Here is a 27,228-nt window from a genome sequence, read left to right as displayed (position 1 = left end):
ATGAGGCAAGGCGATTTTAAATAAATATCCCTTTGATCCAGTGATTTTTCTTCGGAATTTGCCCAATAGAAATACCAAAACAGTACCAAAATGGTATGAATAAGGATGTTTCTTATAGCATGGTCATAATAACAGACTTGTAAATAACTTGACTAAGCCGCAGTAGGGATTCATTTACTATGTTGAAACCATTCATAGACATACCATGGATCTCGTCTGTAAATTCCAAGACAAAAGCAAGAACAGTAGTTGTCATGGTTCCCTCTTGGTCAAACAATTAGAAGTTGATCCATTCTTCATGCCTGTTGACTCACTCCATGAGAAATGCTGGAAATAACTCCTTTGTAAAACTCTAATAACCCCCCAGGAGTCTGACTGACTCTAATTTAGCTGGAGAGCTCTGGGACATGTGGAGACACTCTCGTGCCTCTCAGGGCAGTAAGGGAGATACTCAGCAGATACACGTGCAATGAAGGGAGACTTCTCTGAGCCTTGTTTCCACCATCATCTACAGAAAAAAGGGACTCCAATACGATAACCTGTGTGTGTGTGTGTGAGAGCGCTTGGTAGACAGCAGATCTCTCTGGTATGTTCATTATTAATACTGTGTTAGAGCACAGCATGTCTTTAATCTACCTACTTGTTTTTGGCTGCGCTGGGTCTTCCTTGCTGCACACGGGCTTTCTCTGCTAGTGGGGAGCAGGGGCTGCTCCTGGTCGCGTGCGCAGGCTTCTCACTGCCGTGGTCCTCTCGTTGCAGAGCACGGGCTCTAGAAGTTCGGGCTGTAGCAGCTGGGGTGTGACGGCGCAGCTGCAGCTCTCGGGCTCTAGAGCACAGACTCAATAGTTGTGGCGAACGGGCCCAGCTGCTCCGAGGCGTGTGGGATTCTCCCAGGCCAGGGATCAAACCTGTGTCCCCTGCATCAGCAGGCGGATTTTTAACTACTGGATCACCAGGGAAGTCGCCAGTGCATTGTTTTTGTTGTGGAAAAAACTAGGGTACCGCTGCCCTTGTGGAAATGCTCTACACCGTATGGAAACTAAATGGGTTTATTAAAAAAAAAAAAAGCTGATATTAACTAGCCCCTCGAGAAGGTTCTGTGGGCTTCCTGAAGTGGAGACTGCATGGTTGTTTATTGCATTATGATATTCTGATTAGAGTCTGATAAGCAAAAATCCAGTATTTTTATTAAAATGAGAGCATGCACATGTGTGTGCACACGTGTGTGTGTGCATGTTCTGTGCGCCATGCGTGTTGTGTTCAGTCAACACCTGGACCTGGGACTGGGCTGCAGATTTGTCATCTTCATCTCTGGAGTTTAAGAAATTAAAAACTGAGGTGTTAGATAATTTTTATACAGATAGGAAAATTATAAATCTCAGTGCGTACTGGCCTGGAGAATCCAGAAACAATGCCTTGTGCCTGTACTCTACTCTTTAAAATTTCGAAGTGCTCGCAGAGCACAGATCCCCAAACTTGATTAGGTGTTAGAATCACTGGGAGGGCCAGTTCATGACAGGAATTCCTGAACCTCATCTTTAGAGTTTCTTAATAAGTAGGAACCAGATATTTACATGTTTAATGAAGGCCTGAGGAAAGTCTGAAAACCAACTTTTGGGAGATGCTAGCAAACATTCCAACAAAACTAAGTCTGTCAAGATTCCCTATTTTGCACCATACTGTATAGTAAATCATTTAATCCCTGAACCTCATTTTCCTACAAACAACTAGCCCTGAACTATCAGAAGAGAAGTGTAAATAAACAGCTGTGAAAAATTTGAGGGGAAAAATAATTTTCTGTGATCCAGGAAGACCTCAGGTCCATGATTCCATTTTTCACACCCTTTATTTATTCTTCTCATATCTCCATGTTAGCTGTTTATATTCCCATCATATCCTCTGTACATAAATTCATAAAGATAGGATCACTGGATTTTCATATTTGTAGCCTCCATTGTACTTAACTCTTACAAAGAAAAAATAGATATTATCGTTACTACTTAAATGCAGAAATATGAGTTAATGTTTAGTTCTTTTAAAATAAGTAATGAGGTAGACGTTTCAGGGCACCAAAAGACTTAAGAGTCCAATCAACGAGTGCCTGCACTGCAGGTTTATTCTCCACCCAAAACAATATTATACAGCATTCAGCTTGAGACTTTTAAATGCCTGAGCACGTGGGAATCGCCTGAGTTTTGTGGAGAGGCAAGGAGAGCACAGAAGAGCTGCCCAAAATCTGACCCAGGCCGGGCAGCTGGGGGTGGGGGGCAGTTTAACCCTTTCAGAGCTGTTCTTGGGACAGAAATGAGCGGCTGCAATAAAACCCACTAACTCGTCTGATACAGACTCAGCGTGCAGTCAAGAAGTATACAAAACTGTGGGAAGGGAGGGTTCTCCCAACAGCTCTGCGAGATTACAGGTTTTACTGTTGCCATTTACGAAATTAATCCTTGGAGAAAGACCACGCGCGGATTTAGCAGGACTTAAGTACAGTAGACTTGGAAGGAAAGTTATGACCAACCTAGATAGCATATTGGGAGAAGGCAATGGCACCCCACTCCAGTACTGTTGCCTGGAAAATCCCATGGATGGAGGAGCCTGGTAGGCTGCAGTCCACGGGGTCGCGAAGAGTCAGACACGACTGAGTGAGTTCACTTTCACTTTCCACTTTCATGCATTGGAGAAGGAAATGGCAACCCACTCCACTGTTCTCGCCTGGAGAATCCCAGGGACAGGGGAGCCTGGTGGGCTGCCGTCTATGGGATCGCGCAGAGTCGGACACGACCGACGCGACTTAGCAGCAGCAGCAGCAGCAAAGCCAGGACGAGGCGCATTCAGTTTCCCGGGAAACGTTAAGGTAATCATGCCTCCGTCGCTTTTTCCCACTGTCCCGGGAGGGAGGGGGGACGAGAGGCGGTGGGTTGCAGTGAACCGCACGGCATCACCTGGCCACGCGCGCCCGGCCCTCTCTACGCAGTCCGCGGAGACAGCGTCCGTCCCCGCCGGACCCATATCGGGACGGACTGCCAGCCCCCGCGGGCGCCAGGCCGGAATCCAGGTGCCGAGCCTCCGGTTTCCTCCACTTCCACCCGGGACTCTCTGCGGCCTGGACCGGCGCGAATGCAACTTCCGGCCCGACGGCGCGGCGGCTGGAGCAGCTTTGGACTAGGCTCCCGGGCGTCGCCTTTGGCGGCCCCGCGCGCGGACCATGTGGCGGCTGCTGAGTGGCGCCCGCGCCCCCGTCCTGCGAGCGACCCTGTCAGGTCAGCTGTCCCCTGCCCCCCAGGCTTCACCCCCACCCCCCCGTCGTGTGTCTCGCATCGCCTGAGGCCCCCTCGCGGGTGCTGAACCGCAAGCGGGCCTGCCGCGCCCTTCGCCCCTCACGCGGAGAGACTCGTGCAGAAGCGTCTGCGCGACGTGGGGTCGCCCCCGAGTCCCCTGCCGGTCCTTCTCGGGGGCCGAGAGCCTCGGGTCTCCCAGAGTGGAGCCCGCGGCCCACAGGACAGCTCTGTCAGGAGCGTCAAGGCGCAGAGCGCGTCAGGCCCTGGGCCTGTCGCCTTCGGGGTTTAATCTGACCTTTCTTTGTAGATTCGTGGGCAGCGCCGCCCGCGCGTGCCGGCCTGAAGACGCTGCTCCCGGTGCCAACGTTTGAAGGTGAGAGCTTATCTGGCTTCTGGTTTATAAGCCTTTCCTGTGATGGAACCTAGCGGGGGGTGGGTCAAGAGCCGGGGTTTCCTTGTGCCCCCATTCCCATTCATCCATTCAGTAGTCATGTGTTGAAGGCACACTCTATGCCAGGCAGTGTTCTAAATGCTAAAATCGTTAATGGATTATCTCCCCTATGGCCTACCACTGGTGCGAGACCCGCAGCCCCCTTCTCGGCTGCACCTAATCGGCCTCCAGTTTAGACTTCTGATGTTTGCTCCAAATGAGGTCACATATGTGCATGTACCTATTGTGTGAGAAGCATTAATTTATTAATATAAAGTCAAGGTAAGCCACAATTTGATAAATCTTACACTTTTTAAAATATATTGGAAATCTCAAAAATAGATGCCTGGACCTCTGAAGGCCTCATCTTGGACACATAACTGTGAAACTACTGCACCCCTGGAGTGCATACAGCCTTGGAGAGGGGAGAAAATGTTACAAAGTTTCTCTGTTGTGTGCTCAGCCCTGTCTGACTCTTCTGCAACCCCTTGGACTGTAGCCCACCAGGCTCCTCTGACAATGGGATTTTTGCCATTTCCTTCCCCAGGGGATCTTCTTGACCCAGGGATCAAACACACATCTCCTGCATTGGCAGGCAGATTCTTAACCACTGAGCTGCCAGGGAAGCCCAAGACACATAGAAATGGCAGGGGGCAGTTTTTGTAGTCCTTAAAGTCTCCTGTTTTATATTTGACTCCATCACAGACCCATGCTTATTTTACTGTGGAAATAACTGTAAATGACTTACAAGTTAATTTTTTTCCATATTGTCAAAGTGGCAATATGTGTCTTTATCAGGTGTACTGTGTGTGGCCTGGGTTTCAGCCCACCTACCTTCACCGGGCAAGCACATGGTAGGATATATACAGCTCTCAGCATGAAATGCCCTTGAATAGAAAGAGCAAAGAGCATTGATCAAAGGAGTACTAGGTTGTAAGTCTCCCAGTAAAAATGTGGCAAGCAGGAGAACTTGGCTACTTTTATGTACAATATAGTATCATACTGTCTGGCTTTGCTGTTTTAACTGGATGGCCCAGATCAAATTATAAAATGTCTCCAGGCCTGAAGTTCCTCTTCTATAAAATGGAGATTAAAAGCACTACCTTCCATTTCTTTATCTGGATTATAGTTATGTGTGTATGTTTGTGTGTTCGCTTTGTGATAATTCACATTTTTTATTGGACCCTTTAATATATGTGTGTTAAACTTTTAAAAGTTTAAAAAATTTAAGAAGGAAGCCTTAAAAAAAAACAGGGCTGTAAAGTTGTTTTGAAGATTAAATGAGATAATGCATGTAAAGAATTCAGCTTAATTCCAGCACACAAAACATTCACATACACAAAAAGATGTTACCTCGGGTTATTTTGTGACTGTCTCATATCTCTATACCTTCCCTAACAGTCCCTTTAGGGTAGGCATTTTAAAAAGGCATTTTGGTTGTCAATTTAAAACTTTGCTATCTTAAAAGGTTCAAAAACATTTCTATCAACAGCTGTCATAGTCAGAAAATTCCAGTGTCAATGAAAGCACCCACAAGGTAAATCTAACACACTTTTGGAATTGTTGTTGAGTGGTAACTTTAAGGCTTTGACCTGGTGGTTATGAATCTTTCTAGGAAAAAAATGAATCCTTCAACATTGACCGAAGTCAAATCCTTTGGTTTGACTTACTCTTGGTTGTCTGTGCTCCTTGTAGGTGTCTCCATTCCTGAAAAGCCCAAGCTGAGATTTGTCGAAAGGGCACCACTTGTGCCAAAAGTGAGAAGAGAGCCTAAAAACCTGCGTGACATACGAGGTCCTTCCACTGAAGCCACTGAGTTCACAGAAGGCAGTTTTGCCATCTTGGTGAGTTCAGCGTCACACGGCTACAGGACGGAAGCCAGGGACCAAAACTGACTCCTTGGCTTCCTTCTGGTCTCTTCCTCCACAGCTTTCACTAGAACTGCCACCAGCAGCTCTTTAAACTGATGTGCAGCACCCAGTAAGCATTGAGTCATAAATGTTTTTAACATTTACGAGTGAAAATAATGTAAAAGCAGGAGACGGAAGAGGTTACCTCATTTATCCCATAGTCAGACTGTGAGATCTCCTCAAACCTCTGATCAAGATTATCCATGATTTAGTATGTGGGCTGCTAAGTCACTTCAGTCATGTCCGACTCTGTGCAGCCCCATGGATGGCAGCCCACCAGGCCCCGCCATCCCTGGGATTCTCCAGGCAAGAGTAGTAGAGTGGGGTGCCATTGCCTTCTCCCAAGTATGTGGGATGTCTAGACATATCCTACTCATCAGGTAGCGTCTGTGAAAACTTGACGTCGTTACCTACATGAATGGCTGTGGACACCGGTTTAGTTCCCACCAGGCAGCCAGAGGTTTTCAAGTCCGCTTCCCAAAGCCTGTCCAGCCAGCGCCTGCCAGCCTTTCAGCACCTCGGTCTGCTCCGCGGTCCTCTCTCTGCCCAGCCACACTGGCTTCTGCTCAGGCTCACTGTGGGCTTCGCATGTGCCATTCCTCTGCCTGGAATGCTCATCTGTTTCCCTTGGCTGGTTCGTTCACTTCTGGCGTTAGCTATAAACGTCACCTCCTCAAAGAGGTCTTCCCTGGCTGTCCATTGAAGTGGGTCCACACTTGTTCTCCATTATTATCATACCCTAGGCTTTTCCTCCACCGTACTGATTAGAATGTATATTTTTACTTTCTTATGCATCATTGAAGCCACAGTTTCCATAAGAGACATAAGAATAGCACCCAGGCGTGCTAAGTCGCTTCAGTTGTGTCCAATTCTTTGCGATACTATGGTCTCTAACCTGCCAGGCTCCTCTGTCCATGGAATTCTCAAGGCAAGAATATTGGAGTGGGTTGCCATGGCCTCCCCCAGGGGATCTTCCCAACCCAGGGATCGAACCTGTCTCTGTTATGTCCCCTGTATTGGCAGGAGTGTTCTTTACCACTAATGCCACCTATTAAAACACAAATGAAGGATATCTAAATTTCCATGTGTTTCTAATGCTTCCATTCACTTCTAGGCACTGGGTGGCGGTTACCTCCACTGGGGGCATTTTGAAATGATGCGCCTGACAATCAACCGCTTCATAGACCCCAAGAACATGTTTGCCTTATGGCGAGTACCAGCCCCATTCAAGGCCATCACCCGCAAGGGCATGGGGCAGCGCATGGGGGGCGGCAAGGGCGCCATCGACCACTACGTGACCCCCGTGAAGGCGGGCCGCCTCGTAGTTGAGGTGGGCGGGCGCTGCGAATTCCAGGAGGTACAAGGCATCCTTGACCGAGTTGCCCACAAGTTGCCTTTCCCTGCCAAGGCCGTGAGCCGTGAGACTCTAGAGAAGATGCAGAAAGACCAAGAGGAGCGAGAACGGAACAACCAGAACCCCTGGACCTTTGAGCGCATAGCCACCGCCAACATGCTGGGGATACGGAAGGTGCTGAGCCCCTACGACCTGACCCACCGGGGGCGGTACTGGGGCAAGTTCTACATGCCTGAGCGCGTGTAGTGAGGCTCAGGAGCAGGAATCCGCGCCTTCGTGCCCCTGAGCCAGTCCTTCGGGCCTTTGGGTACCTCTGATGTCCTAACCGAGGAGCAGCATATGAACAGATGCTCTGAAAAACTGTACGTCACCTGTCGGATTCTTTTAAGTACATTATATTAAAGTTTGAGCGTTAGCTCAAAATGATGTAACTTCTCATTGGTCACTCAGTCCCTTAAAGGATTAAGAACCAGACCTGACTGACTGGTTCTCAACGGGAAGAGGAATGTCTTCAAGGCTAAATCACGTTTCCTTTTCCACCTCTGATACAAGTCAGCCTTTTACATACACACACTTCAGGAGCTAGTTTTTATGCCACTTGCCTAGTTACAAACTTTTACTGTTTCTGGAAAAACAGAGAAAACAGCAGTGCACAGAGTAATTGACAACATTTATTTATGCCCAGCTACCCATCTTCTCAGTCACAGAAGGGGGGATGTTGGACAATGTGGCAAGAGACATGCCCTTGCCTTTTAGCGAAAGGAACTGATAGAAAAGCTGAACGCTGTGGTCTTTGCTAGGCGGGAAACCCTCTGCGGATGGAGGGTGTTTGGCTCTGCGTCTGTGTCCCTACAGGTCCTAGCACAGTGCAGGGGCCGCCCGGTAGATCCCTACTGCTGAATGAGCGAGGGCCTGGGTCATTCAAAGGCCCATGGGCCCAGCTCCATGTTTGCCTTGAACAAAGTTCATCTGTTTTTCAGAGCTAGCTAGCAGTGGTGGTTATCCTGTATGCAAACCAAAGGAGATACAGATTGATAGAGATATTAAACCATTTGCTTTGAAAGTGGGCAGAAAACAGCACAGTGACTAAAGTGTCCATTTTTTCACCCCACTTTCTTAAAAAGTTAGACTTGATGGCAGAATAATTTACTTTCCAAAGTACAGACTCGTCTAAGCAGTTGAGTGGTCCTCAAGAATCACCTACTGTGATTTTTAATGTATTTTTAGTGAATCTCTTGTACAGTAACTAATCACTGAGCTGCACAGGAACACACCTGAACCGTGAACAGAGGACAGTGTTTGGACCCGTTTGTTGTACACGCGTTGCTGGCCAGTGCTGCCCGTGTCAGCTGGCAGCATGAATCAGAAGGAATAGCGACGGGTTCATTTGGCCTTCTGACCTAACATCGTCATCTCTTTGTTAGGGCTCACGGAGCAGTGGTGGTGATGACTGTGGGGCATTCAGTCACAGCATAAACCTGTTTCTTTCAGGGTCCACATTTAATTACAGAACCACAATCCTGGGGCCAGCCATCTCCGCAAAGTAACAGCCTATTGACAACTCTCCTATCCCCACCTCCCGTAGATAAAGGACTTTAAGGTGTATGTTGTAGAAATGGGAGGTGAGGGGGCGCTCCTATACTTTTGTGTAAGTGGATCAACCCACTCTGGGGCATTTTTATAGACTTGTGATATAGATCATTTCCCACTGATGCCTTAAAGTGTTGAAGAATCAAATCCAAGGATTCATCCATAGCAGAAATCAGCATAGTAAAGTGGACAGACAGCAGCTGTAAGTGGCAGGCGCTGTGCTAAGCACTGTGGACACAGCAGTGAGGAGCCATGCTCAGGGCCCATCACTGGACAATAGCCTCAGGGACGGAGGCTCTGAAGAAGGACGGGGACGCAGGGTGGGTCAAAGGTGGGACCCGGAACCGGAAGTGCAGAAGCAGCAGCGCCCAGATCTGGTGACCCCCCGCGGTGAAGCCCTGCCCCCAACAGCTGACGTCAGGGGGCTCCAGCTCCGAGTCCATTTCCTAACCAGTCTCCTTCCTTTGCGTTCTCCTCCTCGAACCGCCTTCCTAACCCACCGCAAAGTGCCGTACTCCCTGCCCAGTCGCCCTGCCTGCCGCCCAAGGCCATATTCTCCTAAGTCTCCCTTTGCGTCAGTTTGAATGGGGAGATGGTTGAGGTGCTGTGTCATACGAGGTTTCACAATGGAAAGAACTCGGGAGGAGTCTGCAGCGGCCCCACAGAGGTGGAAGAAGGACTGAGAAAGCAGGTGAGGGTCCATCTGTGAGGGCTGAAAGGACGACAGAAACGGAGGGGAGATCATAGATCACACGGTAGGGTGGCCGCGGCCAGGGGCACCACTCCCGTCTACAGGCGTGAAGGACGACTCAGGGCTGCAAAAACCTTCCTCACCTCGGAAGGGAAGAACGTTACTCTGGGTTCACCCTGTGGCCCTCTTCCAGAGTTTCAGGGTGCTTCTAGTCAATAACGAATTTGTTCTCTACCATTCCATGTGCCAAAGCCTTCTCTAAAGGAGAGCCTTCGCTTCAGGAGGACCTTCGCTGCGGGAGAGCCCTCGCTGCGGGAGGGCCTTCGCTACAGGAAGCCAACACCCTTAGGCAAAGGATTCCCAGCAAAACCCTCTGCTGCCAGACCTGCTTACAGGACAGACCGCCTCTTTCTGCCTCCTCGTCCACCCATGCTCTCCCAGCTCCCTCTTCACTCATGTCCCTGTTTCTCGGTTTTCTCCAACCGTTACCAGCACCCAATCCCACACAGATTAAGGCACCGGGTGACAAGCCTTCAGGACACAAGCATCTCAGGTGAAAAGCCTGACCCCCTCCCCACCGCTGGCCCCCAGAGATGGCTCACCTTTTTGGTTCTTTTCAGGCAAATATGCCCCCAATAGTAGAAGCTAAGATGATCGCAAGGATAACACAGCAGATCATGATCATGATCTTCTTCTGTTCTTCCCGACGAGGAAAGAAAAAGCACGTGAGAAATGACGTCACTGCACAGAGGGTTGCAGAGGAAGGCAGACAGGGATGGGTCTGGGTGTGGAAGTGGATGTGAAGGGAAAGGAAGATGGATCTGGCTTCTAGAACCCAGGATGCTAAGAGACATCACCTCTCAGTGAGAGAGTCACAGATCTGAACAGCAAGCTCAGAGGATCGTTCTGCTTTACGGCTACATCACATCAGGCTCACCCCACTTACCCCAGAGCCACGGATATTCTCAGTGAGTAAGCCAAAGTCTTTTGGGGGGAATCCCTTGAAATCTAAGATCCAAATACATGGAACTTTACAGTGCATTCTTTGGGAGTTAAACCATTTTCAAACATTAGAACTTTGGATCCACCTGCTCTAGCACGCGGTTAAAAATTTTTTTCACCCCTTTCCAAAACAAACACAAGTCACCACCTGGGGCAGCCCATCAGCAAGTGTTTCACAGGGACCTGGAGCCAGAACTCTTCACAGTCAGTATATAGAGTCATTTATTTTTAAATTAGCAATTAAAATTATCCAGTTTACATTAAAAACAAAACAAAACAAAAAAACCCTTCACTTGTATCCAAATGATAAGCCCCAGGCCCTAGTCTCAGGAGAGCAAAGGTCTGATTGGAGCTTGGCTGCCTGCATTGCTGGAGCCAGGCCTGAGTCGGACATCACAGCCACAGGCAACGGGGGCCCCTCGGCTCCGTCCGAGTGCTGGGTGCTGGCTGAGTGAGTGGCCCTGGCACAGGAAGGCGGGGTGCCTGGGTCAGGCTGCTCCCCTCTCCTAGAAAGCACTAAAGTCAAAGCTGAAATACGAATCGGGAGCTGGCCGGGACCAGCCGGGAGTCTCGGGGGCTCACACTGGCTCAGCACAGAAACTACGCTTAGAAATTTCCTGGCTGTTGTTTCCTCCATGACGAGTGGGGGCGACAAGGAATCTATCAAGTCCACTAACCTGGGAGCAGGAAGAACTGCTGAGTGGATCTTGGCTTCCCGAGCTGGCTTAGTCCTGGACACAGGACAGCCCCACGGTCGCGCGAACGAAACCAGGCTGCAACGTGGTGTTCTCAGGACAAGCCCAGCCCCGGCAGCAAGCAGGGAGGGGTGGCGAGCTCGTCCCTCCTCCTGTCTGCTAGCGGGACCCGCCTGGTGCCCACCCCAGCCCTCTGGGTGGTCTGAATGCTTGTGTAGAAGACAGCAAGTTTCCCAGTGACATGAGAAGATCACGTTTCTACTATGATTCCTGATTTTTAGCCTAGCTCAAGTTATTCTTTTGAAGTTAGAAAATCCTCATTTCCAGTTCCCTACTTCCTGAGAGACCCATGCATATATGCACATACATGTCATACACACGATTATAAAAATACATCTGGACACATGAAATGCCTGAATACTCACAGCTGCTCCCATCTGAAAGCTCCCCAGAGCCTGAGCCTCAAGCACCTCAGCACCGGCTGATTTTACAGGCCTGGTTACGCTGGGCCTCCCCGCAGTGGCTTCTCAGCCATTGCTCTAACAGTAAACAGCCAGCTCCCCAGACCCAGACATGAGAACGGTGACCCCACAGCCCAGCCTGCACAGGCCTCAGATGACGGTCTGAGGCAGTGCGCCCGAGTCCACGTGAGGAAGTACAGCAGAGACAGAGGTGGAAGGTCGCCACGGAGCTCGGCACACCGAGAGCTTCATTTCAAGGCTACGCTTCAGAGAAGGCAGCTTCCGAGACCACAGCGACCTCTGCGCATGCCTCCTGCTTTCAGACAAGGACAATAAGCTGGGGGGACTGGGATCCTGCCAGGCAGGAGACTCAGGCCCGAGTCTTATGTTGCCAAACTTGGAAGAATCCCCTTGTTTTGTTAAAGATATCCCACTTTAAAACAAACTGTTACAATTCTGGGGAGAACACTCCATGAGGTAGACAGTACAGCACCTTGGGGAGGTCTCAGGTAGGCTCTCCAAGGCACAGGACAGTTTGACACATCGGAGCGGAGACAGAAGCTGGCTTGGTTCCTACAGTCCAGGAGAAGGCGCTTCAGGGCCGGTGGGGCAGGAAAGGCGGTGAGGGAGCTCAGGCTCCTCCCGGGCGAGACCGTTTGCGGGTCGGGTCCAGGGGTGGTTACAGGGAAACAAAGGAACGGGGCTCACTCTCTCAGGAAGGCCATTCACACTGCTGCCATCTGAAGGCAGGGGTGGCGGCCACACCAGGCTGGGGTGAAACCAGGCTCTACAACAGGTTGGGGGGGAGATGCTGGTCGGGTCAGCACCCCGGGTGACGGCAAAGAGCAACAGTAAGACTCAGCCACACACCTGGAAGGCGGAGAGGAGAGATGAGCTGCAAACAGAATCGTGGAAGAGTCAACACCCACCCGACAGCCGACAGGCATCCGCGACGGGGCCTGAAGTAAGCACCCAGCATGCAAGAACCCAAACGTTCTGGTCTTATTGAATCGCTCAGTTGTATCCAACTCTTTGTGACCCCACGAACTACAGCCCGCCAGGCTCCTCTGTCCATGGGGTTTCCCAGGCTAGAATACTGGAGTGAGTTGCCATTTCCTTCTCCAGGGGATCTTCCCGACCCAGGAATTGAACCCACATCTCCTGCTTGGCAGGCGGATTCCTCACCCCTGAGCCACCTGGAAAGATCCAAAAGCCCTGTTATAAGAGAGAGAGGGGGAAAAAGGGAAACCCCTGGGCCTCTTAGAACCCTTCCCAGGGGCTGTCGGCTCCGTAGATGGACGTGTGGGTGGAGAGGCACGGTCGCTGGAGAAAGACACCCGTGCTGTGTGCAGGGCCCCCATCAGTTCCTTCCCAATGCAGCTCAGAGGCTTGCTGGTACTGGAGTCTCCTCACGCCCTCTGCCCACCCAGCCTGTCTTAGAAGCAGAAAGGCACAGCGAACAGGACACGGAAAAGTCCTGGAGGCCTGTTTCGGCTGCTCTACCTTGCGAGCTGAGCAGGCTTTGGGCAAGTTCCTAACTTCCCTGAGCTCCACCGAGATTCCCCGATGAAAATGGGGGTGATGCCATTATCCCTGAGTACAACTGGGGAGCACAGACATAGGGTGTCTTCTGTTACGAGTTCTGACTCCCGAGTCCAGGCCTGTGTGCCAGTTGGCCTGGACTCGGTCAGGGAACAGGGAAGCAACGCAGCAAGGGCTCAGCAACTTAGCGTCTTAGAAGTCGGGTAAGTCAGCTAAAAACAATGGATTGATCTGCCTCCTCGTTTTACAAAATGTTTTACATTCTGAATTCCTGGAATTAGGAATGGTGAGAGGCCCTGTGAATTTGGAAGACATCTCTCATCCGTGGATTTGGAGAGATACTGACTATTATGCCTTTTCTTAATGTTAATATCCTTTCCAGGGGGATTGTGAAGAATCAGAACAAAATTCTACAAACAAAAAAATGTCAAGGACTCGAGTCCAAGTACCAGGAGGGGGAAAAAGCAAATCAATTATTTATGAGAGATCAGTCACCTGTATGTCTCAAGAAGTTGAATGGTTAGGGTTAAAACTAATAATCTGACTTTGAGATCCTCTAGTCACATGGGAGGAGGAGGAGGAAGAAAAGGCAAAAGGCAAAAAGCAAAGGCCAGCTCTGGCGTCACATCCATGTGTCTGTCACCTCAGGGACCCGCCTTCTGTGAACGTGTGAGAAAGGGGAAAACACGCAAGTTCACCATACTCTTAGTCACAGCAAAAGAATAACAGCAAACCTCCAACGCTGGGAACATGTTGAGTAATTGAGGGTATATTCACAATCTTGTTGAACTTGAGAGTCCCAAGGAGGTTTGAGTGTTGTGAAATGGTGCTTGTGACCTTGTAACTGGGTGCCAAACTGTTGATAACACAGTCTGAATGATGTAAAACCACATCCGAGTGTGTGAACATGCCATACGATTATCAGCAATAATATTACAAGTTAATTCTGTTCACCTTTTCAGTGTTTACCAGCCTGCTTTTAACCATACATAATGCTGTGTTTTAGTCAGAGAAGTACTTAAGAGGTCACAGATGTCTTCACAGTCCCATAACAGGCCTCTCTCGCCATGCTCCTGCTACGTACATGGAGCCCGGAGTCAGTGGTCAGCTCTATTGGTTTTACCAGATTTTTTTACAAATCAATATCCTAAATTTTAAAGTCACCATCCTCTGAGGCTCTCTAGACTTTACAGACGATGATAAATGCCCACCTTGTTTTATGAAGAGTAGCTCAGACATAGAATTCCCCTAGGTCCACTGTTAGCTGTGTGCTCACACTTGGCCCTGTTACTTAACTTCTCTAAGCCTGAGCATCTTCACCTATAAAACAGAGATGATAACAGCGCCTGTCTCCTGAAGGTGGTGTGAGGAGCCAGTGATGCCTGTACTAGGTGTTGGCACAACTGCACACTCAAAAAACCTTAGCGATCGTATCATTCGAGATCTAGCCAGTCAGCCACTCACAAAACCCTACAGCCATGAATCCCGATTCAAAGCTCCATTTACAAGGAAAGGAAAGGGAAGGCAAAGCCCATCAGCCCTGAAAGACAGCGAGAACTCAGACGACATACCCCAGATCCCGGCTGGAGACCACACCCAGCTGAGGAGCAGGCTTGCTTGGGATGGGGAGTGAAGATGAGGTGCTCGGGAAATGAAGAACACATTGACACAGGAGCGAGAGCAGGCCCAGACCCCTCGGGGTACAAAGCAAAGAGAGACCAAGGCCGGCTGCAGCCAGGACCCAAGAAGAGGACGAGACGGAGGTGAGAGGCACGGGACTGACAGTGCGGAGCACTCGGCGTGTCCGCAGAACGCCGTGAGAGGAGACGTGACAGGAAATCCCAGGCTAGGTTCTCAAGAGCGAGCCAGTCCAGAGTCCCGAGAGCCTCCCCTTTACTTACATGTCAGCGCGGCCGCCCTTACTTCAGCCCAACGGAAAGTCCGATAATCAACGCTAAAATGCCCAGCAACACAACCACTATCACAATGATAATTACCAATTTCTAGAAAGAGGGATAAGAGAAATAAAAACAAGTCATCATTACAAACCACCAAAAAGCCGGAGTCAGCCATCCAAAACCCACCTCTGCACCGGAAGCCTCTTATCGCCCCAGAGAGAGTGAAATGAAAAGCTGACATCGCTACATAAAGACGTTCCACTGGGCTCTCGTGTTTAAATTGCCTCTGCACTAGCAGTGCCAGCAGGTGCAAATACGGAGCCTCCATCAGCTCCGAGCTCACGCTGCAGCCCTCACGTGTGGACAGACGTGGCCACAACCGTCACGGGGTGTCTAAGCAGCAGTAAACCAAGATACAACGTGACTGAGATTTTCCTTTTCAGGGGGGAATGTGAAGACATATTTGACACAGTCCTCCTAAATGCAAACTGCCATCCATCTCTCCCCCAAAGAACACTCCCACCTGTCAAACCCAGGACAGTGACTGAGGGTCTGAAAGTACAGGTCCTGTTGTGAACAGGACAGGATTCATCATGTGAAATAACTTCCCAGCTCCCTAGACACCTGCCCAAGCAACAGGTAAAGTTGGGAAAAAAAGAACTGAAGAATGAAAATATCAGAGCACAAAGTCAGAAAAGAGCAGGCTAAAAAGCAAACCCCACCACAGCTGGCTACTGCAGTGACTGAGCAGAGATGCTCCAAGAACAAGGGCACCAGAACTAGAGGTGGGGGCGGGCACTGGGGCAGGATGAGGTGACGGGAAGAGCTGGGCTGGAACCCGAACTTGAATCCCAAGTTCCTACGCTTCCTAGGTGGCCAGGGACTTCAGTGATTCCCAGCTGTTTGATCTACAAGTAGAAAGCACAGGTGTGCCCGGAGAGAGAGCGTTCACATAGCCATCAGCACATAGCTGGGTTCACGGTGGGGAAAAGAGATCAAAGAGGACAGGTGTGGGCTTTCAGAATGGAAGGCAGTGCAGAGGAAGTTTCCGAAGGGCAGAGGAGCCACGTGTAACACCGGACAGACCAATAGCTCTGTCCAGCGGACGAGCAGGAACGCTGGGCAGTGACGGGTCCACCCTGCAGAGCTGCCTGCCAGTGTGGGCTCTTGGGTGGAGATGGTGGGAGCCAGATCCATGCGGGACATGCTGGGGAGGGAAGGGGAGCTATTCTCCATGGAGAGCTGACGAAGGCTCTTGGAGGAGGCCAGACAGAGGAAGGCAGGGAGATCTCAGGGACATGGATGGGGGCGACCAGGGAGAGGAGAAGCCGGCCGGTCCCTCCGAGACGCGGGGCTCACCCTGCGAGCTTCACTCTGATACTTGACCGCCTTTTTGGTGTCTGCCACGGCCCGCTCCACGAAGCCCACGGACTGGTCCATGTTGTTCTCAATACGGTCAATCATGGCGCCCTTTCCCCGGATGCAAGAGGTGGTGGCAGCAGAGACAGACACAGGGAGAGGGAGGAGACAGCAAGAGAGCGCACACGATGGACCCTGCCCTCCGGGGGCGGCGGGGGCTCACCTTCCGGGCCTGACCCTGGTACTTGACGGCTCTCTTGGTCTCCTCCCGAGCCTTCTCCACGTGATCCACCGTGTGCATGACATTCAGCTCTATGTTATCTAACATCTCCCCCTGCGGAGGACAGACTCCGGTCACGCCCTGGACACACACCCCGGGACGGTCCCAGCTCGCGTGCAGAGGCCACAGGGACACCCGGAAACCTGCCGTGCAGCCTTCCGCGGGGTGACCCCGCACACCTCCCCGTGATTGCCAGTGCTTTCCCAGGCCGAGGCGGCGGTCACCGGCCCCGAAATATTCAGTCAGTTACTTCTCCGTGCGAGACAGCGTCTGCACGCCAGGAGCATGTGGTCTAGACGCCTGGAATATCCTGAAGGGTCCCCCGCCCCTTTTTTTAAAATGAAACATGTGAGAAGAGAAGCCAGAATACATCTCTCTCATGTTGCCAGGAGGCTGGCGTCTTCCTGGTCACTCAGATCTGAACCAAGTTCATTCAGCCTGAACCGAGTGCCCACTACTACAGAAAGTGCCTGGCGCACGGTGGGTGCTCAGTAAACAGCTGAGGTGGGGATGCTTGCTTTCTCTAAGGGATCCCCAGGCCCTGTAAGTAACAAGATGTTGGTTTTACCTGAGTTATCTGGTTAAGAGATCATGGTCTCTTCGCAAGATTCCCGACCCTCCCCAGCTGCTACTTCCTGACCGGAATTCGGTCTTTCCAATTGATTTCTGTGCATCTTAAGATGGGAATTCCCTCCACCCACCTAGACCTTCATTCCATACAACCCCTGGCTTTCTGCAGAGAGAACGGCACTTACCATCACTTGAATCTCAAACCAGTTCCTCGGCAAGGCAGTGTGGGGAGAAAAAACAAGAGCGCAGATGGAGGGACAGGAGGAACAGTTTCCAAGGGCGGAAGGGGATGGAGCAGAGGTGCCCGGGCCCAGAGCAGGAAACGTGTCAAAACCAGCCACGCGGCGCTCGGGCTCCATTAGGATTCCTGCTACACGGGAAGCAGGTTCCGATCCTTTCCAGGTGGCAGAGCCACTGCGAGCTCATGGTGAGAGTGGCTCCAAACCGTTACACGTCGGTGAATTTAACTGCATCCTAAGAAGCGGGAGCCACGAGATACGTGACACTGACCCCACAGGCAGGGAACAGAGCCATCCGTCCCTGGGCAAGCTGGCCCAGAACAAAACAGGCTGTCAAGCTCAGCGCCGTGAGGGACTCGAGTTTTCCTGCTGGTATTATTTTTGCTGTCCCTTCATTGCTTTTGTTGTTCCTCAGCAAAAAAAAAAAGTCAACATTTTTGGAAAAACTCACACAGAAGAAAAAGCAAAAATGGGAAAACACAAAAATCTCCGTTATACCTAAATTTTCACCATAAACTGGGGGAAAGACCCCATGTTTTCAGTGTCACCAGTGAAACACCGATAGTTTCTATCAGAAGAGTGTTTTAAGGCATCACCATTAAGAACCCGTGTCACTAATGAAAAATAACGATGATGATCCCAAGGCCGGAGGGAGCAGGTACGTTACAGAGCACTTCAAACCTCACGTTACTTGGACATGACTTCCAGGCCAGAGTAACCAGTGGGAGTAACGAGGCTGCAACCGCCCCAAGTGTCAGCATCCCGGTGCCTTCCGCGATCGGGATACTGGGAGTCTGGGACTCCACTACGCCAATTCCCGATGCTTCTCCCTCCCCACTCAACCCCCGCGGCTTTCTCAGAGCCCCCCCGCCCTCCTCAGGAAGCCCCCTCCCCGCCCCCACAGTACCCAGCGCCTCACCTGGTTCTCCACCAACATGGCGATGTCCATGAACATGTCGTGAAGCTCCTTGATGCTGCTCTCCAGCCTCACGATGTCCTTGTGCCGGCCCTCGATCTCACTGAGGGCTTGCTTGGAAATCTGAGAGTCGATGATCTATGGCGGGCCACAGAGAAATGGACCATCGGCCCCCAGGCCCACCACAGCCCCCCGGGGACCCCTGCAGGACTCCCACCCCCCAACCCCACACCATCACTCACCCCAGAGGTGAAGATGGCAGGGTTCCCACTCTCCAGCATCTCCTCCAGCTCCTCGTCGGTGGTCTTTTTGCCGGCTTTATAACAAAAGGATAGCGTCAGATACAAGATCAAAGCTCATCATTTCAAAAGTTTCCTGAAAACGGCCGTGTTCAGTCGCTCAGTTGTGTCCAACTCTTTGCAACCCTGTGGACTGTAGCCCACCAGGCTTCTGCCCGTGGGACTTTCCAGGCAAAAATATTGGAAGGGTTTCCATTTCCTCCTCCAGTGGGTCTCCCCAACCCAGGGATTGAACCCTCGCCTCCTGTGTTTCCTGCATTGGCAGACAGTTCTTTATCACTGAACCATCTGGAAATCCCAGTGGGAGCACAGTAAGTTTCACTCTAAAGCCGTGGCCTTTATAAGTCTGCTCGCCTTTCTCCGATGTCTCCCCTAACCCAATCCAGCCTCAACGTTATCAGCAATTACCCTCCTGAAGTCCACGTCTGATTATATTCCTTTCCAGCTCGGAACTTCTCCCGGCCCCCTTCACTCTGCCATGGGGTCCAAAGTCCTCAGGACAACGGGCCAGTTCCCAGGTGAGCTCTCCCTCCAACCGTCTTACCCCCACCCTGCTCCACCCAAGCGCGCCCTGTCCCCAGGCCCTGGCCGGCCTGCCCTCCCTGCCTGTGACCGAGTTCATTCAGTTCTCAGAGCATGTTCCGCGCTGCGGGGCCCTGATTGCTACTGATTCCTAAAGTTACTGACTCCTAAAGTTACTGATTCCTAAAGGGCGAGGCTGTATTAACTCCTTTACACAAACGGGGCAACCTGCACCATTCTCTGCTGTCAAACAGGCAGCAAAGATGCCATGAGCCCCAGGAAGCAGGGCTGTGTAGCAGGTATTTCCCTCCATGGATGCGGAAATGCTGGTTCCCATGGCAACCAACGCTTGGACCTGGTAGCACAGAGCCACCCTTTTTCAGCCTAAGACACGACATCCAGGCGGCGGCAGTGCCGTGAGCCCTGTCCTCGGCTGGGGCGCAAAAGGGAAGGCAGAAGCCACCCGGAGGCCCCGTCTCCCTGGGCTTGACGACCGGACAGACCACCGCCCGACAGGCCAGGAGTGGGGCACAGAACGCGCTGCAAACACGCACTGATCTCGAGCTGCCGCTGGATCCGCCCTTTGCTGCGCTCACGAAAGTCCACCTGGGCCTCGTTGTACTTGGTCATCACCTCCACAAACTTCCGGGACAGGACGGAGTGCTGCGGGGACAAGGTCAAGGCCGTGAGCCCCCAGGAGCGAGGGGCACAGGCTCAGTGCCCCGGCCCCAACCTCGCCCACGGCAGCCCCGGACCCGGGACCGCGAGGCCAAGGGCAGCTCTTGGTGGGAAGGCAGACTTGTGCAGCCACTGGGAAACTGGAGATTTCGCAAAAAAAAACTAAAAATAGAGCTACAATTTGACCCAACATTTCCAATCCTGGGTGTGCGTGTATGTGTGTGTATGTATGTATAAAATATGTGTACATATATATATATGTATAAAAAAATACTAATTCAGAATGATACACGCACCCCAGTGTTCACAGCAGCATTATTCACAGCTGCCGCGAGACGGAAGCCCGCCAAGCGTCCATCAACAGAGGACTGGATAAAGACGATGCGAAACACACACGTACACATGCGTGCACAATGAAATACTACCCAGCAATTAAAGAGTGAAATCTTGCCATCTGTGACAACCTAGATGGGCACAGACGATATTATGCTAAGTGAAATAAGTCAGAGAAAGACAAATACTGTATAACATCACCTTATATATGGAATCTAAAAACTACAACAAACTATGAACATAACAGAGAGGAAGCAGACTCACAGATACAGAGAATAAACCAGTGGTGACCAATGGGAAGGTGGAGAGGGGACAGACGGGTGGGGGTCAGGGAGAGGGAGGTACAAAGGCCTGGGGTCAGATAGGTTCGAGGATGCATTTTACAACAGGGGGAATATAGCCAAGATTGTGTAGTAACTGTAACTGGAAAGTAACCTTTCAAAATTGTAAAGAAATTAAAAAAAACAAACAAACCCAAAGGCCAGGTACAAGACTCAGTGTTTTTGGCTTCCTAACTTTACACCACGGGGAAAGTCAGCTCACCTTTTCAAAGCATGTTTTCACTTATCTGTTAACCTGTCTTGCTGAATTCACAGAGTAATTGAGGCCAAAGGAGATACTCTGGGAATCCCAGAGGCCTTGCCCAACTCCCCTCCACATCCCAAGACCCTTGTGTTCTTACCCAAACTGATTGCCCAGCTTTTCCTGCTTCCAGTCTTGCTTCTGACTCAATGCATTCCATCAACAGCCCTGGTGCCTAAACTCAAATCAATCATCATTTTTATTCCTTGCCCACTTCTCAGCATCAAGACCCAACAATCACCAATCACCAATATCTACACTTTTTTTAAACCCACCAGCACCAGGCAAATTCAGACCAAAATCATTGCAAAAACCCAATGGGAGACCCACGTGCCCCACGCTGAGCCAGTTTTCAAATGGCTACCAGATTATCTTCCTAACAGACTGCAACCAAAGTAAGTGCACACCAGCTAGCTGATCAGATCCAAACTCCTGAGACCGCAGTCACAGGCCCCTGGAACATGGCACTGGGTTCTCTACCAAAAACTCAACGCCCACTATCCTGTGACAAACTTTTGTCTCTAGACAGACTGTTCTCTTCATGTCTGGCCCTACCCACCCTACACCGCCCCTACTCTACGCACACCACTCCTGCCCGCAGGCCTCCAAGGGCAACCTCTCCCTGAGCCTGCCCATGCCGACATCCTGCCCGTCCAGGGCCCAGCCTCCTCTGGGCACCTCAGTCCTTCCAGGCTCCTCCAGTGCTGGGAGCACAAGGATCTGGTCCCGTCCTCCTGCCCGCTCTCCTGCGGGTCAAGTGTCACAGCCTCCTTGTGACACTGGCACGTCACGCCTGCTCTTCAGTGACAAGGGTCATATCTTTGACGACCGCCAAACAGCCTGACTCCAAGCTGGACAACTGACGCCCAACAGTCTCCAGAGAGAAGACTTCGGTTTCCTCTCCTGTAAACCAGAGAGGCTCACTACACCTTCGCCTGTGCTCTGGGAACCTCAGGCGCCTCCTGAGAGGACGGTGTGAGAGGGACCAGCCCTGGCCCCGACTTCGACCTGGGCAGCTCCCCTCTACCAGTTCTTCACATTGAGTTCCAAGTAAGGTCTGTTTGTTTTTAAAGATCCACAGCTAGAAAAGGGAACTCTCCTACACTGTTGGTGGGAATGTAAATTGGTGTCATTATGGAGAACAGGAGGGAGGTTCCTTAAAAAACTAAAAATAGAGCTACCATATGATCTGGCAATCCCCCTCCACAGATCCAGAAAAGATGAAAACTCTAATTAGAAAAGATACACAGACCCCAGTGTTCACCGCAGTACTACTCATAAGAGCCAAGAGATGGAAGCAATCTGTGTCCATCAACAGATGACTGGATAAAGAAGACGTGACACATGTATGCAATGGAATAAATGAAACACGGCCACTCACACAACACGGATGTACCCACAGAGCATCTCACTTACACGCAGTAAGTCAAAGACAAACGTCATATAACATCACTGGTATTAAGTATGTGGAATCTAAAAACTAATACAAATGAATCTATTTATAAAACAGAGAGACAACAAACTTATAGTTACCAAAGAGGAGGTGGGGAAATAAACTACGAGTATGGGGTTAACAGACACACACTGCTATATATAAAACAGGGTTTACTGTATAGCACAAGGAACGATATTCAGTATCTAGTGATAACTTACAATGCAAAAGGATCTGAAAAAGCAACATACATATGCGTGTGTGTATATGTCATAACTGAATCACTTTGCTATATATCTGAAACTAACACCATATTGTAAATCAATTCTACTTCAATAAATACTTTAAAAAAATTAACAAGACTCCACAGCTAAGGGAAAAAAAAACTAAAGGATTGGGATAGATGGTTGTTAGGCCAAGAATCTCACCTGGGATTTCCGAATCCGAAGGTCTGCCGACGACTGCACCTCGTCTTCCTCAATGTGCCTCTCCATGCCTGGATGGGGGAGAAGGTTATTCCAGCAATGCAGCCCCCGCTCCCCTCCAGAAGCTCACCGTGCAGTGCAGCCTCCCCTCGCAGACACACACACCAGCCCCGGAGACGAACAGCAGGCAGGTCCCGTCTCAAAAGCCGGCTCACGTCGGAGCCCCAGGACACGCACTCCACGACCTTCACTCCAGGCTCTCCCTCGGCCACGTCTCAGCGCGGCAGTACAAATCCCTGCCCTGCCACGCCCCGGTGTGTCTCCCTGGAAAAGCCACATGCCCTCAGCGCTCCTGTTCTCCGCTCTGTAAAATGGGTGCACTGCAGGGCCCCCCTTGCAACGCCAACATGAAAATCAAACACAAACACGCAGACGGCGGGCACAGGCTCACTGCCGGACTGGAAGCGGCCACCGAAAACCTCCACTCCACCCCCATGAAAACAGGCAGTACGGTCCGAAGCGGGCAAAGAAATGATACCTCAGGCTCAGCAACGCCACTTTCTCTCCCTGACCAACAGCATGCACTCATCACCAAAGACAGTAAGTGGGGCAAGGATGCAGATGACAGCCACCGACCTAAGGAAGCTTCTGGGCTCCCAGCCGAACTGAATCTATGACAATGGCTTCCCAGAACACTGCCCTAACTGAGGGGGGAGTGGGCGTGAGGGAGGTGATACATGTGGTCCCCAGGAGATGCCTGCAGACGAGTCTATCTGGCATCCTCACATCACTAACGTCACTGTTCACATGCACGCAGGTGCTGCGGGAGGAAGCGGGACCAGGACAAGCGAGGGGCTGAGCTAAGGGGCCCGAGCCACCAGCCACCGGCTGAGAGCAGGCTTCCGCGCCCGCCCACAAACTCCAATTCTCGCCTCACTCAACCAGACACAGTTCTGGGGTATCATCCGTCATGCCAGAGACAGAGCCCAGATCACGAGCAAAGACGCCACGCGTGACGTCACCCCCGTGAGGAAGCGTTCTGCTCCAGGAGGGCTGGACCCCAGACGTGGGACGGTTCGGGGGCTGGCTGCTCCCTTAGCCCCTTACTCTTCAATTTGTTCCGGACATTGTTGGCCCTCTTCTTGATCTCGGTCGTGAGCTGCTCCAGGTCGTCCTTGGTTTCTGGGTAAACAAAGGCCGGCAGCATCAGTTAGAAGAGACTGAACGCTTTGTCAGTGACAACAATCAACGGAGGATGTGTGGTGCTTTCTCAGGCGTCCAGGGCAGTACGTGTTCCCAGGGGCTCCCCAGACACCCGTCATCAGAACACAGGGAGCTTAGTTTTTAAAGGCATTTTTCCAGGCACCCTGCCCTCGACCTACAGTGTAAAAACACCTCGTGGAAAAAAGGAGGGACTGGGGAAGCGTTTCAAGCAGAGAAAACAGCACAGGTGCGCCTTCCAGAAACCCAAAGCGGGGGCGGAGGTGAGGCACGCCAGCAGCAGCAAGAGTCCCCGCCAGCCACGAGAGGGGCTCGTTGGGAAGGAGACGAGAGTCTGGCCAAGTGGAGCCACAAAAAGCAGAGGTGATGGGGGCATCCCTGGGGTCCAGTGGCTAAGACTCTGCGTTCCCAATACAGGGGCCCGGGTTCCACCCCTGGTCAGGGAACCACATCCTACAGGCCCCAACTAAAGAGTCTGCATGCTGCAACACAGAGGGAAGATCCCCCGTGCTGCGTCAGAGAGCTGGCGCAGCCTAATAAACAGACGTTAACAGGGCAGTGTGAGCAGGAGAGGGTGAGGAGGGCGGGCACTGACCCGGCAGGCACGCGAGTGTGAGGGAACACGCCCTCCGCTGCTGCTCTGAGGGGGACCCGAGGCCCAGCCGGGCCCAGCAGGTGTCTGAGCCCCGCGTGGCACTCACTTGGCTCGGGGATGGGCGCAGACAGGATGACACTGTAGAGCCTCTTCGCTTCCTCCACGTGCTCGGAGATCTTGTCAATGTTGACGCGCGTCTCCTCGATCTGTAAGTAGAGAGACCACACAGCCTTGGCGTCAGGAGGGAGATCCTGGCCGCAAACGAGGGGAAACGCTCAGCAGAGCTCCCCGCCCAGCGTCGGGGCTCGTGCAGGGAGGTGGTGACTCTGGGCAAGCCTTCTGAGGCCCAGCGGCCCCAGGGAGTGCCCGTCCACCATCCGCAGTCAGAGAAGGGCGCCGACAGCCGTCCACGAGGCTCCGTCTTCACTGCTCCGCGAGGAGGAGACACTTGCCCACCTCGGACGGGGGTCCCGGCTGGGGTCAAGAAGAGCCAGGAAAAGCCCAGGAAGCGTCAGCGGGAAGGGTCAGGACACCGGGCAGGTCCTCAGCTGCTCCGGAAGCGGGAGCCACAGTGAGTGAGGAGGAGAGGCAGGGAGAAAGGAAAGAGGCAAACAGCGAAAGGGAGAGAACGAACCGGGAGAGTGAGAAACGGGAGGGGGGCGGGGGGAGAGAAAGGAGAGGAGAGGCGAGGAGCCCGAAGCGACGGCCGCGCTGGGGCCGAGCCGCCCAGCGCCCAGTGCCCTGGACACGCCTCCTACCAGGACCGCCACAGACCACCAGGACCCAGGAGCTGAAGCCGGGAGCGTGTCCGCTCTGTTCTGGTGCTCCTGACTGTGCCAGGCGTGTATGGGAAAGTCCCGGGGGCCTCCCTGGAGGTCCAGCGGCTACGACTCCCTGCTCCCAGTGCGGGGGGCCTGGGTTCAACCCCTGGTCAGGGAACTAGAGCCCACGGCCTGAAACTAAGAGTCTCCATGCCACAGCTGAAGAAGCTCCCGCACGCTGCGGCTAAGACCCGGTGTAGCCAAATGAATAAGAAGAAAGCACTTGGAGGCGTGCCTTGACCCACATGGATTCCGCCACCCAGATGTGAAGTTCAGCCTCAGCTCCATCCTCACAGGCACCAGGTGCCCCTCCGGGGGTGGCTGCAACGTGCGGGGCATGGCTCGTTGGAAGAGGTCTCGAAGCCTCCACATCCACCTGCCTGCCCTCCACAGCAAGGGGCACGCCAACATGGCCACAGTCAACAAACAGAAACCTCATAAGATACCACACAGGAGGGTCTTAGCCCCTGCGATGCAACGGAAAGACAACTCACGATGCAGCTTCCAGCAGCCCTTTCCTCCAGTGAATAACCCACTTCTTAAAAAAAAAAAAAAGAAAACCTGATCACAGCTCTGCAACTGGCGAAGAAAGCAGGGGAAAGAAACTTGAGTTCTCTTTTTGATATTTACTCATATTTCTGGTTGCACTGGGTCTCCGTTGTGGTGTGCACGCTTCGCACGGCGGTGGCGTCTCTTGCTGTGGTGCACCGGCTCTAGACGCAGGGGCGTTAGCAGCTGTGCTCAGGGCTCAGCAGTTGCGGCGCTAGGCGCGAGGCGCAGGCTCAGGAATCGTGGCGCACGGGTCAGCTGCGCCGCGGCACGTGGGGTCTCCCAGACCAGGGGTCAAGCCGGTGTCCAACCATCTCATCCTCTGTCGTCCCCTTCTCCTCCTGCCTTCAATCTTTCCCAGCATCAGGGTCTTTTCCAATGAGTCAGTTTTTCCCATCAGGTGGCCAAAGTATTGGAGTTTCAGCTTCAGCATCAGTCCTTCCAATGAACACCCAGGACTGTTCTCCTTTAGGATGGGCTGGTTTGATATCCTTGCAGTCCAAGGGACTCTCAAGAGTCTTCTCCAACACCATAGTTCAAAAGCATCAATTCTTCACAGTCCAACTCTCACATCCATACATGACCACAGGAAAAACCATAGCCTTGACAAGACGGACCTTTGTTGGAAAAGTAATGTCTCTGCTTTTTAATATGCTGTCTAGGTTGGTCATAGCTTTTCTTCCAAGGAGCAAGTGTCTTTTAATTTCATGGCTGCAGTTACCATCTGCAGTGATTTTGGAGCCCCCAAAAATAAAGCCTGACACTGTTTCCACTATTTCCCCATCTATTTGCCATGAAGTGATGGGACCAGCTGCCATGGTCTTCGTTTTCTGAATGTTGAGCTTTAAGCCAACTTTTCTCTCTCCTCTTTCACTTTCATCAAGAGGCTCTTCACCATAAGGGTGCCATAAGGGTGGTGTCATCTGCACTCCTGAGGTTATCGAGATTTCTCCCTGCAATCTTGATTCCAGCTTGTGCTTCATCCAGTCCAGCACAAACAGAACCTTGTGTGCACCAGGACCCAGGTGAAAGGAGCAGTGACCCCACAAGAGACTGATTCAAACTTGCCTGTGAGTGTCCAGGAGTCTCTGGCGGAGGCGTGGGTCGGCGGTGGCCTGCTATAGGGTTGGGGGCACTGAGTGTAGCAGTGCATGCATGGGACCTTTTGACAGAGGTCCCCACTGTCCTCATTACCTCCAACATAGTTTGGCCCCAGGTCAGATAACAGGGAGGGAAACAGCCTCGCCCATCAACAGAAAATTGGGTTAAAGATTTACTGAGCACAGCCCCGCCCATCAGAACAAGACCCAGTTTCCCCCTCCGTCTCTCTCCCATCAGGAAGCTTCTATAAGCCTCTTATCCTTCTCCATCAGAGGGCAGACAGAATGAAAACCATAATCACAGAAAACTGACCAATCTGATCACATGGACCACAGCCTTGTCTAACTCAATGAAACTATGAGCCATGGCATGTAGGGCCACCCAAGACGGCCGTGTCATGGTGGAGAGGTCTGGCAGAATGTGGTCCACTGGAGAAGGGAATGGCAAACCAC

General features: G+C 51.8%; 2 protein-coding genes across 10 annotated transcripts in view; one reads left to right on the top strand and one right to left on the bottom strand.

Moving 5' to 3' along the window:
- The window catches only part of STX3 (syntaxin 3), a 98,210-nt gene that overhangs the window by 36,612 nt on the left and 34,370 nt on the right, over nucleotides 1-27,228 (bottom strand). For 4 of the 8 annotated variants that reach the window (XM_061381632.1, XM_061381636.1, XM_061381631.1 and 1 more), the window contains exons 3-9: nucleotides 24,412-24,511; nucleotides 23,597-23,671; nucleotides 22,493-22,560; nucleotides 19,594-19,702; nucleotides 18,461-18,534; nucleotides 18,222-18,356; nucleotides 16,437-16,547 (exon numbers count right to left, since the gene is read on the bottom strand). In XM_061381632.1, the coding sequence (XP_061237616.1) occupies nucleotides 16,437-16,547; nucleotides 18,222-18,356; nucleotides 18,461-18,534; nucleotides 19,594-19,702; nucleotides 22,493-22,560; nucleotides 23,597-23,671; nucleotides 24,412-24,511 (672 nt within the window). Of the gene's footprint in view, nucleotides 1-7,626; nucleotides 12,285-14,857; nucleotides 14,960-16,213; nucleotides 16,325-16,436; nucleotides 16,548-18,221; nucleotides 18,357-18,460; nucleotides 18,535-19,593; nucleotides 19,703-22,492; nucleotides 22,561-23,596; nucleotides 23,672-24,411; nucleotides 24,512-27,228 lie in introns of those variants that run through there. The other 4 variants (XM_061381629.1, XM_061381630.1, XM_061381628.1 and 1 more) reach the window with 4 other exon arrangements.
- Nucleotides 2,184-7,401, top strand: MRPL16 (mitochondrial ribosomal protein L16). Of its 2 annotated transcripts, XM_061381637.1 has the most exons (5): nucleotides 2,184-2,857; nucleotides 2,978-3,263; nucleotides 3,589-3,654; nucleotides 5,407-5,555; nucleotides 6,736-7,401. In XM_061381637.1, the coding sequence occupies exons 2-5, from the start codon at nucleotides 3,209-3,211 to the stop codon at nucleotides 7,219-7,221; spliced, it is 756 nt and encodes a 251-aa protein (XP_061237621.1). In that variant the 5' UTR covers nucleotides 2,184-2,857; nucleotides 2,978-3,208; the 3' UTR covers nucleotides 7,222-7,401. The 2 variants fall into 2 exon arrangements, with proteins under 2 accessions (XP_061237621.1, XP_061237622.1); XM_061381638.1 differs by lacking the exon at nucleotides 2,184-2,857 and having other exon boundaries at nucleotides 2,967-3,263.

The sequence above is a fragment of the Bos javanicus genome, chromosome 15, assembly GCF_032452875.1.
Source record: "Bos javanicus breed banteng chromosome 15, ARS-OSU_banteng_1.0, whole genome shotgun sequence".
Classification (NCBI taxonomy): Eukaryota; Metazoa; Chordata; class Mammalia; order Artiodactyla; family Bovidae; genus Bos; species Bos javanicus.
The sequence above is the reverse complement of the archived record's forward strand: the minus strand, read 5'-3'. Positions and strand labels throughout refer to the sequence as shown.

Coding starts and splice junctions, on each gene's coding strand:
- MRPL16 (XM_061381637.1), top strand. CDS start 3,209: ATGTGGCGGCTGCTGAGTGGCGCCCGCGCCCCCGTCCTGCGAGCGACC. Junction 3,264..3,588: donor CCTGCGAGCGACCCTGTCAG/GTCAGCTGTCCC, acceptor CTTTCTTTGTAG/ATTCGTGGGCAGCGCCGCCC. Junction 3,655..5,406: donor CCCGGTGCCAACGTTTGAAG/GTGAGAGCTTAT, acceptor TGCTCCTTGTAG/GTGTCTCCATTCCTGAAAAG.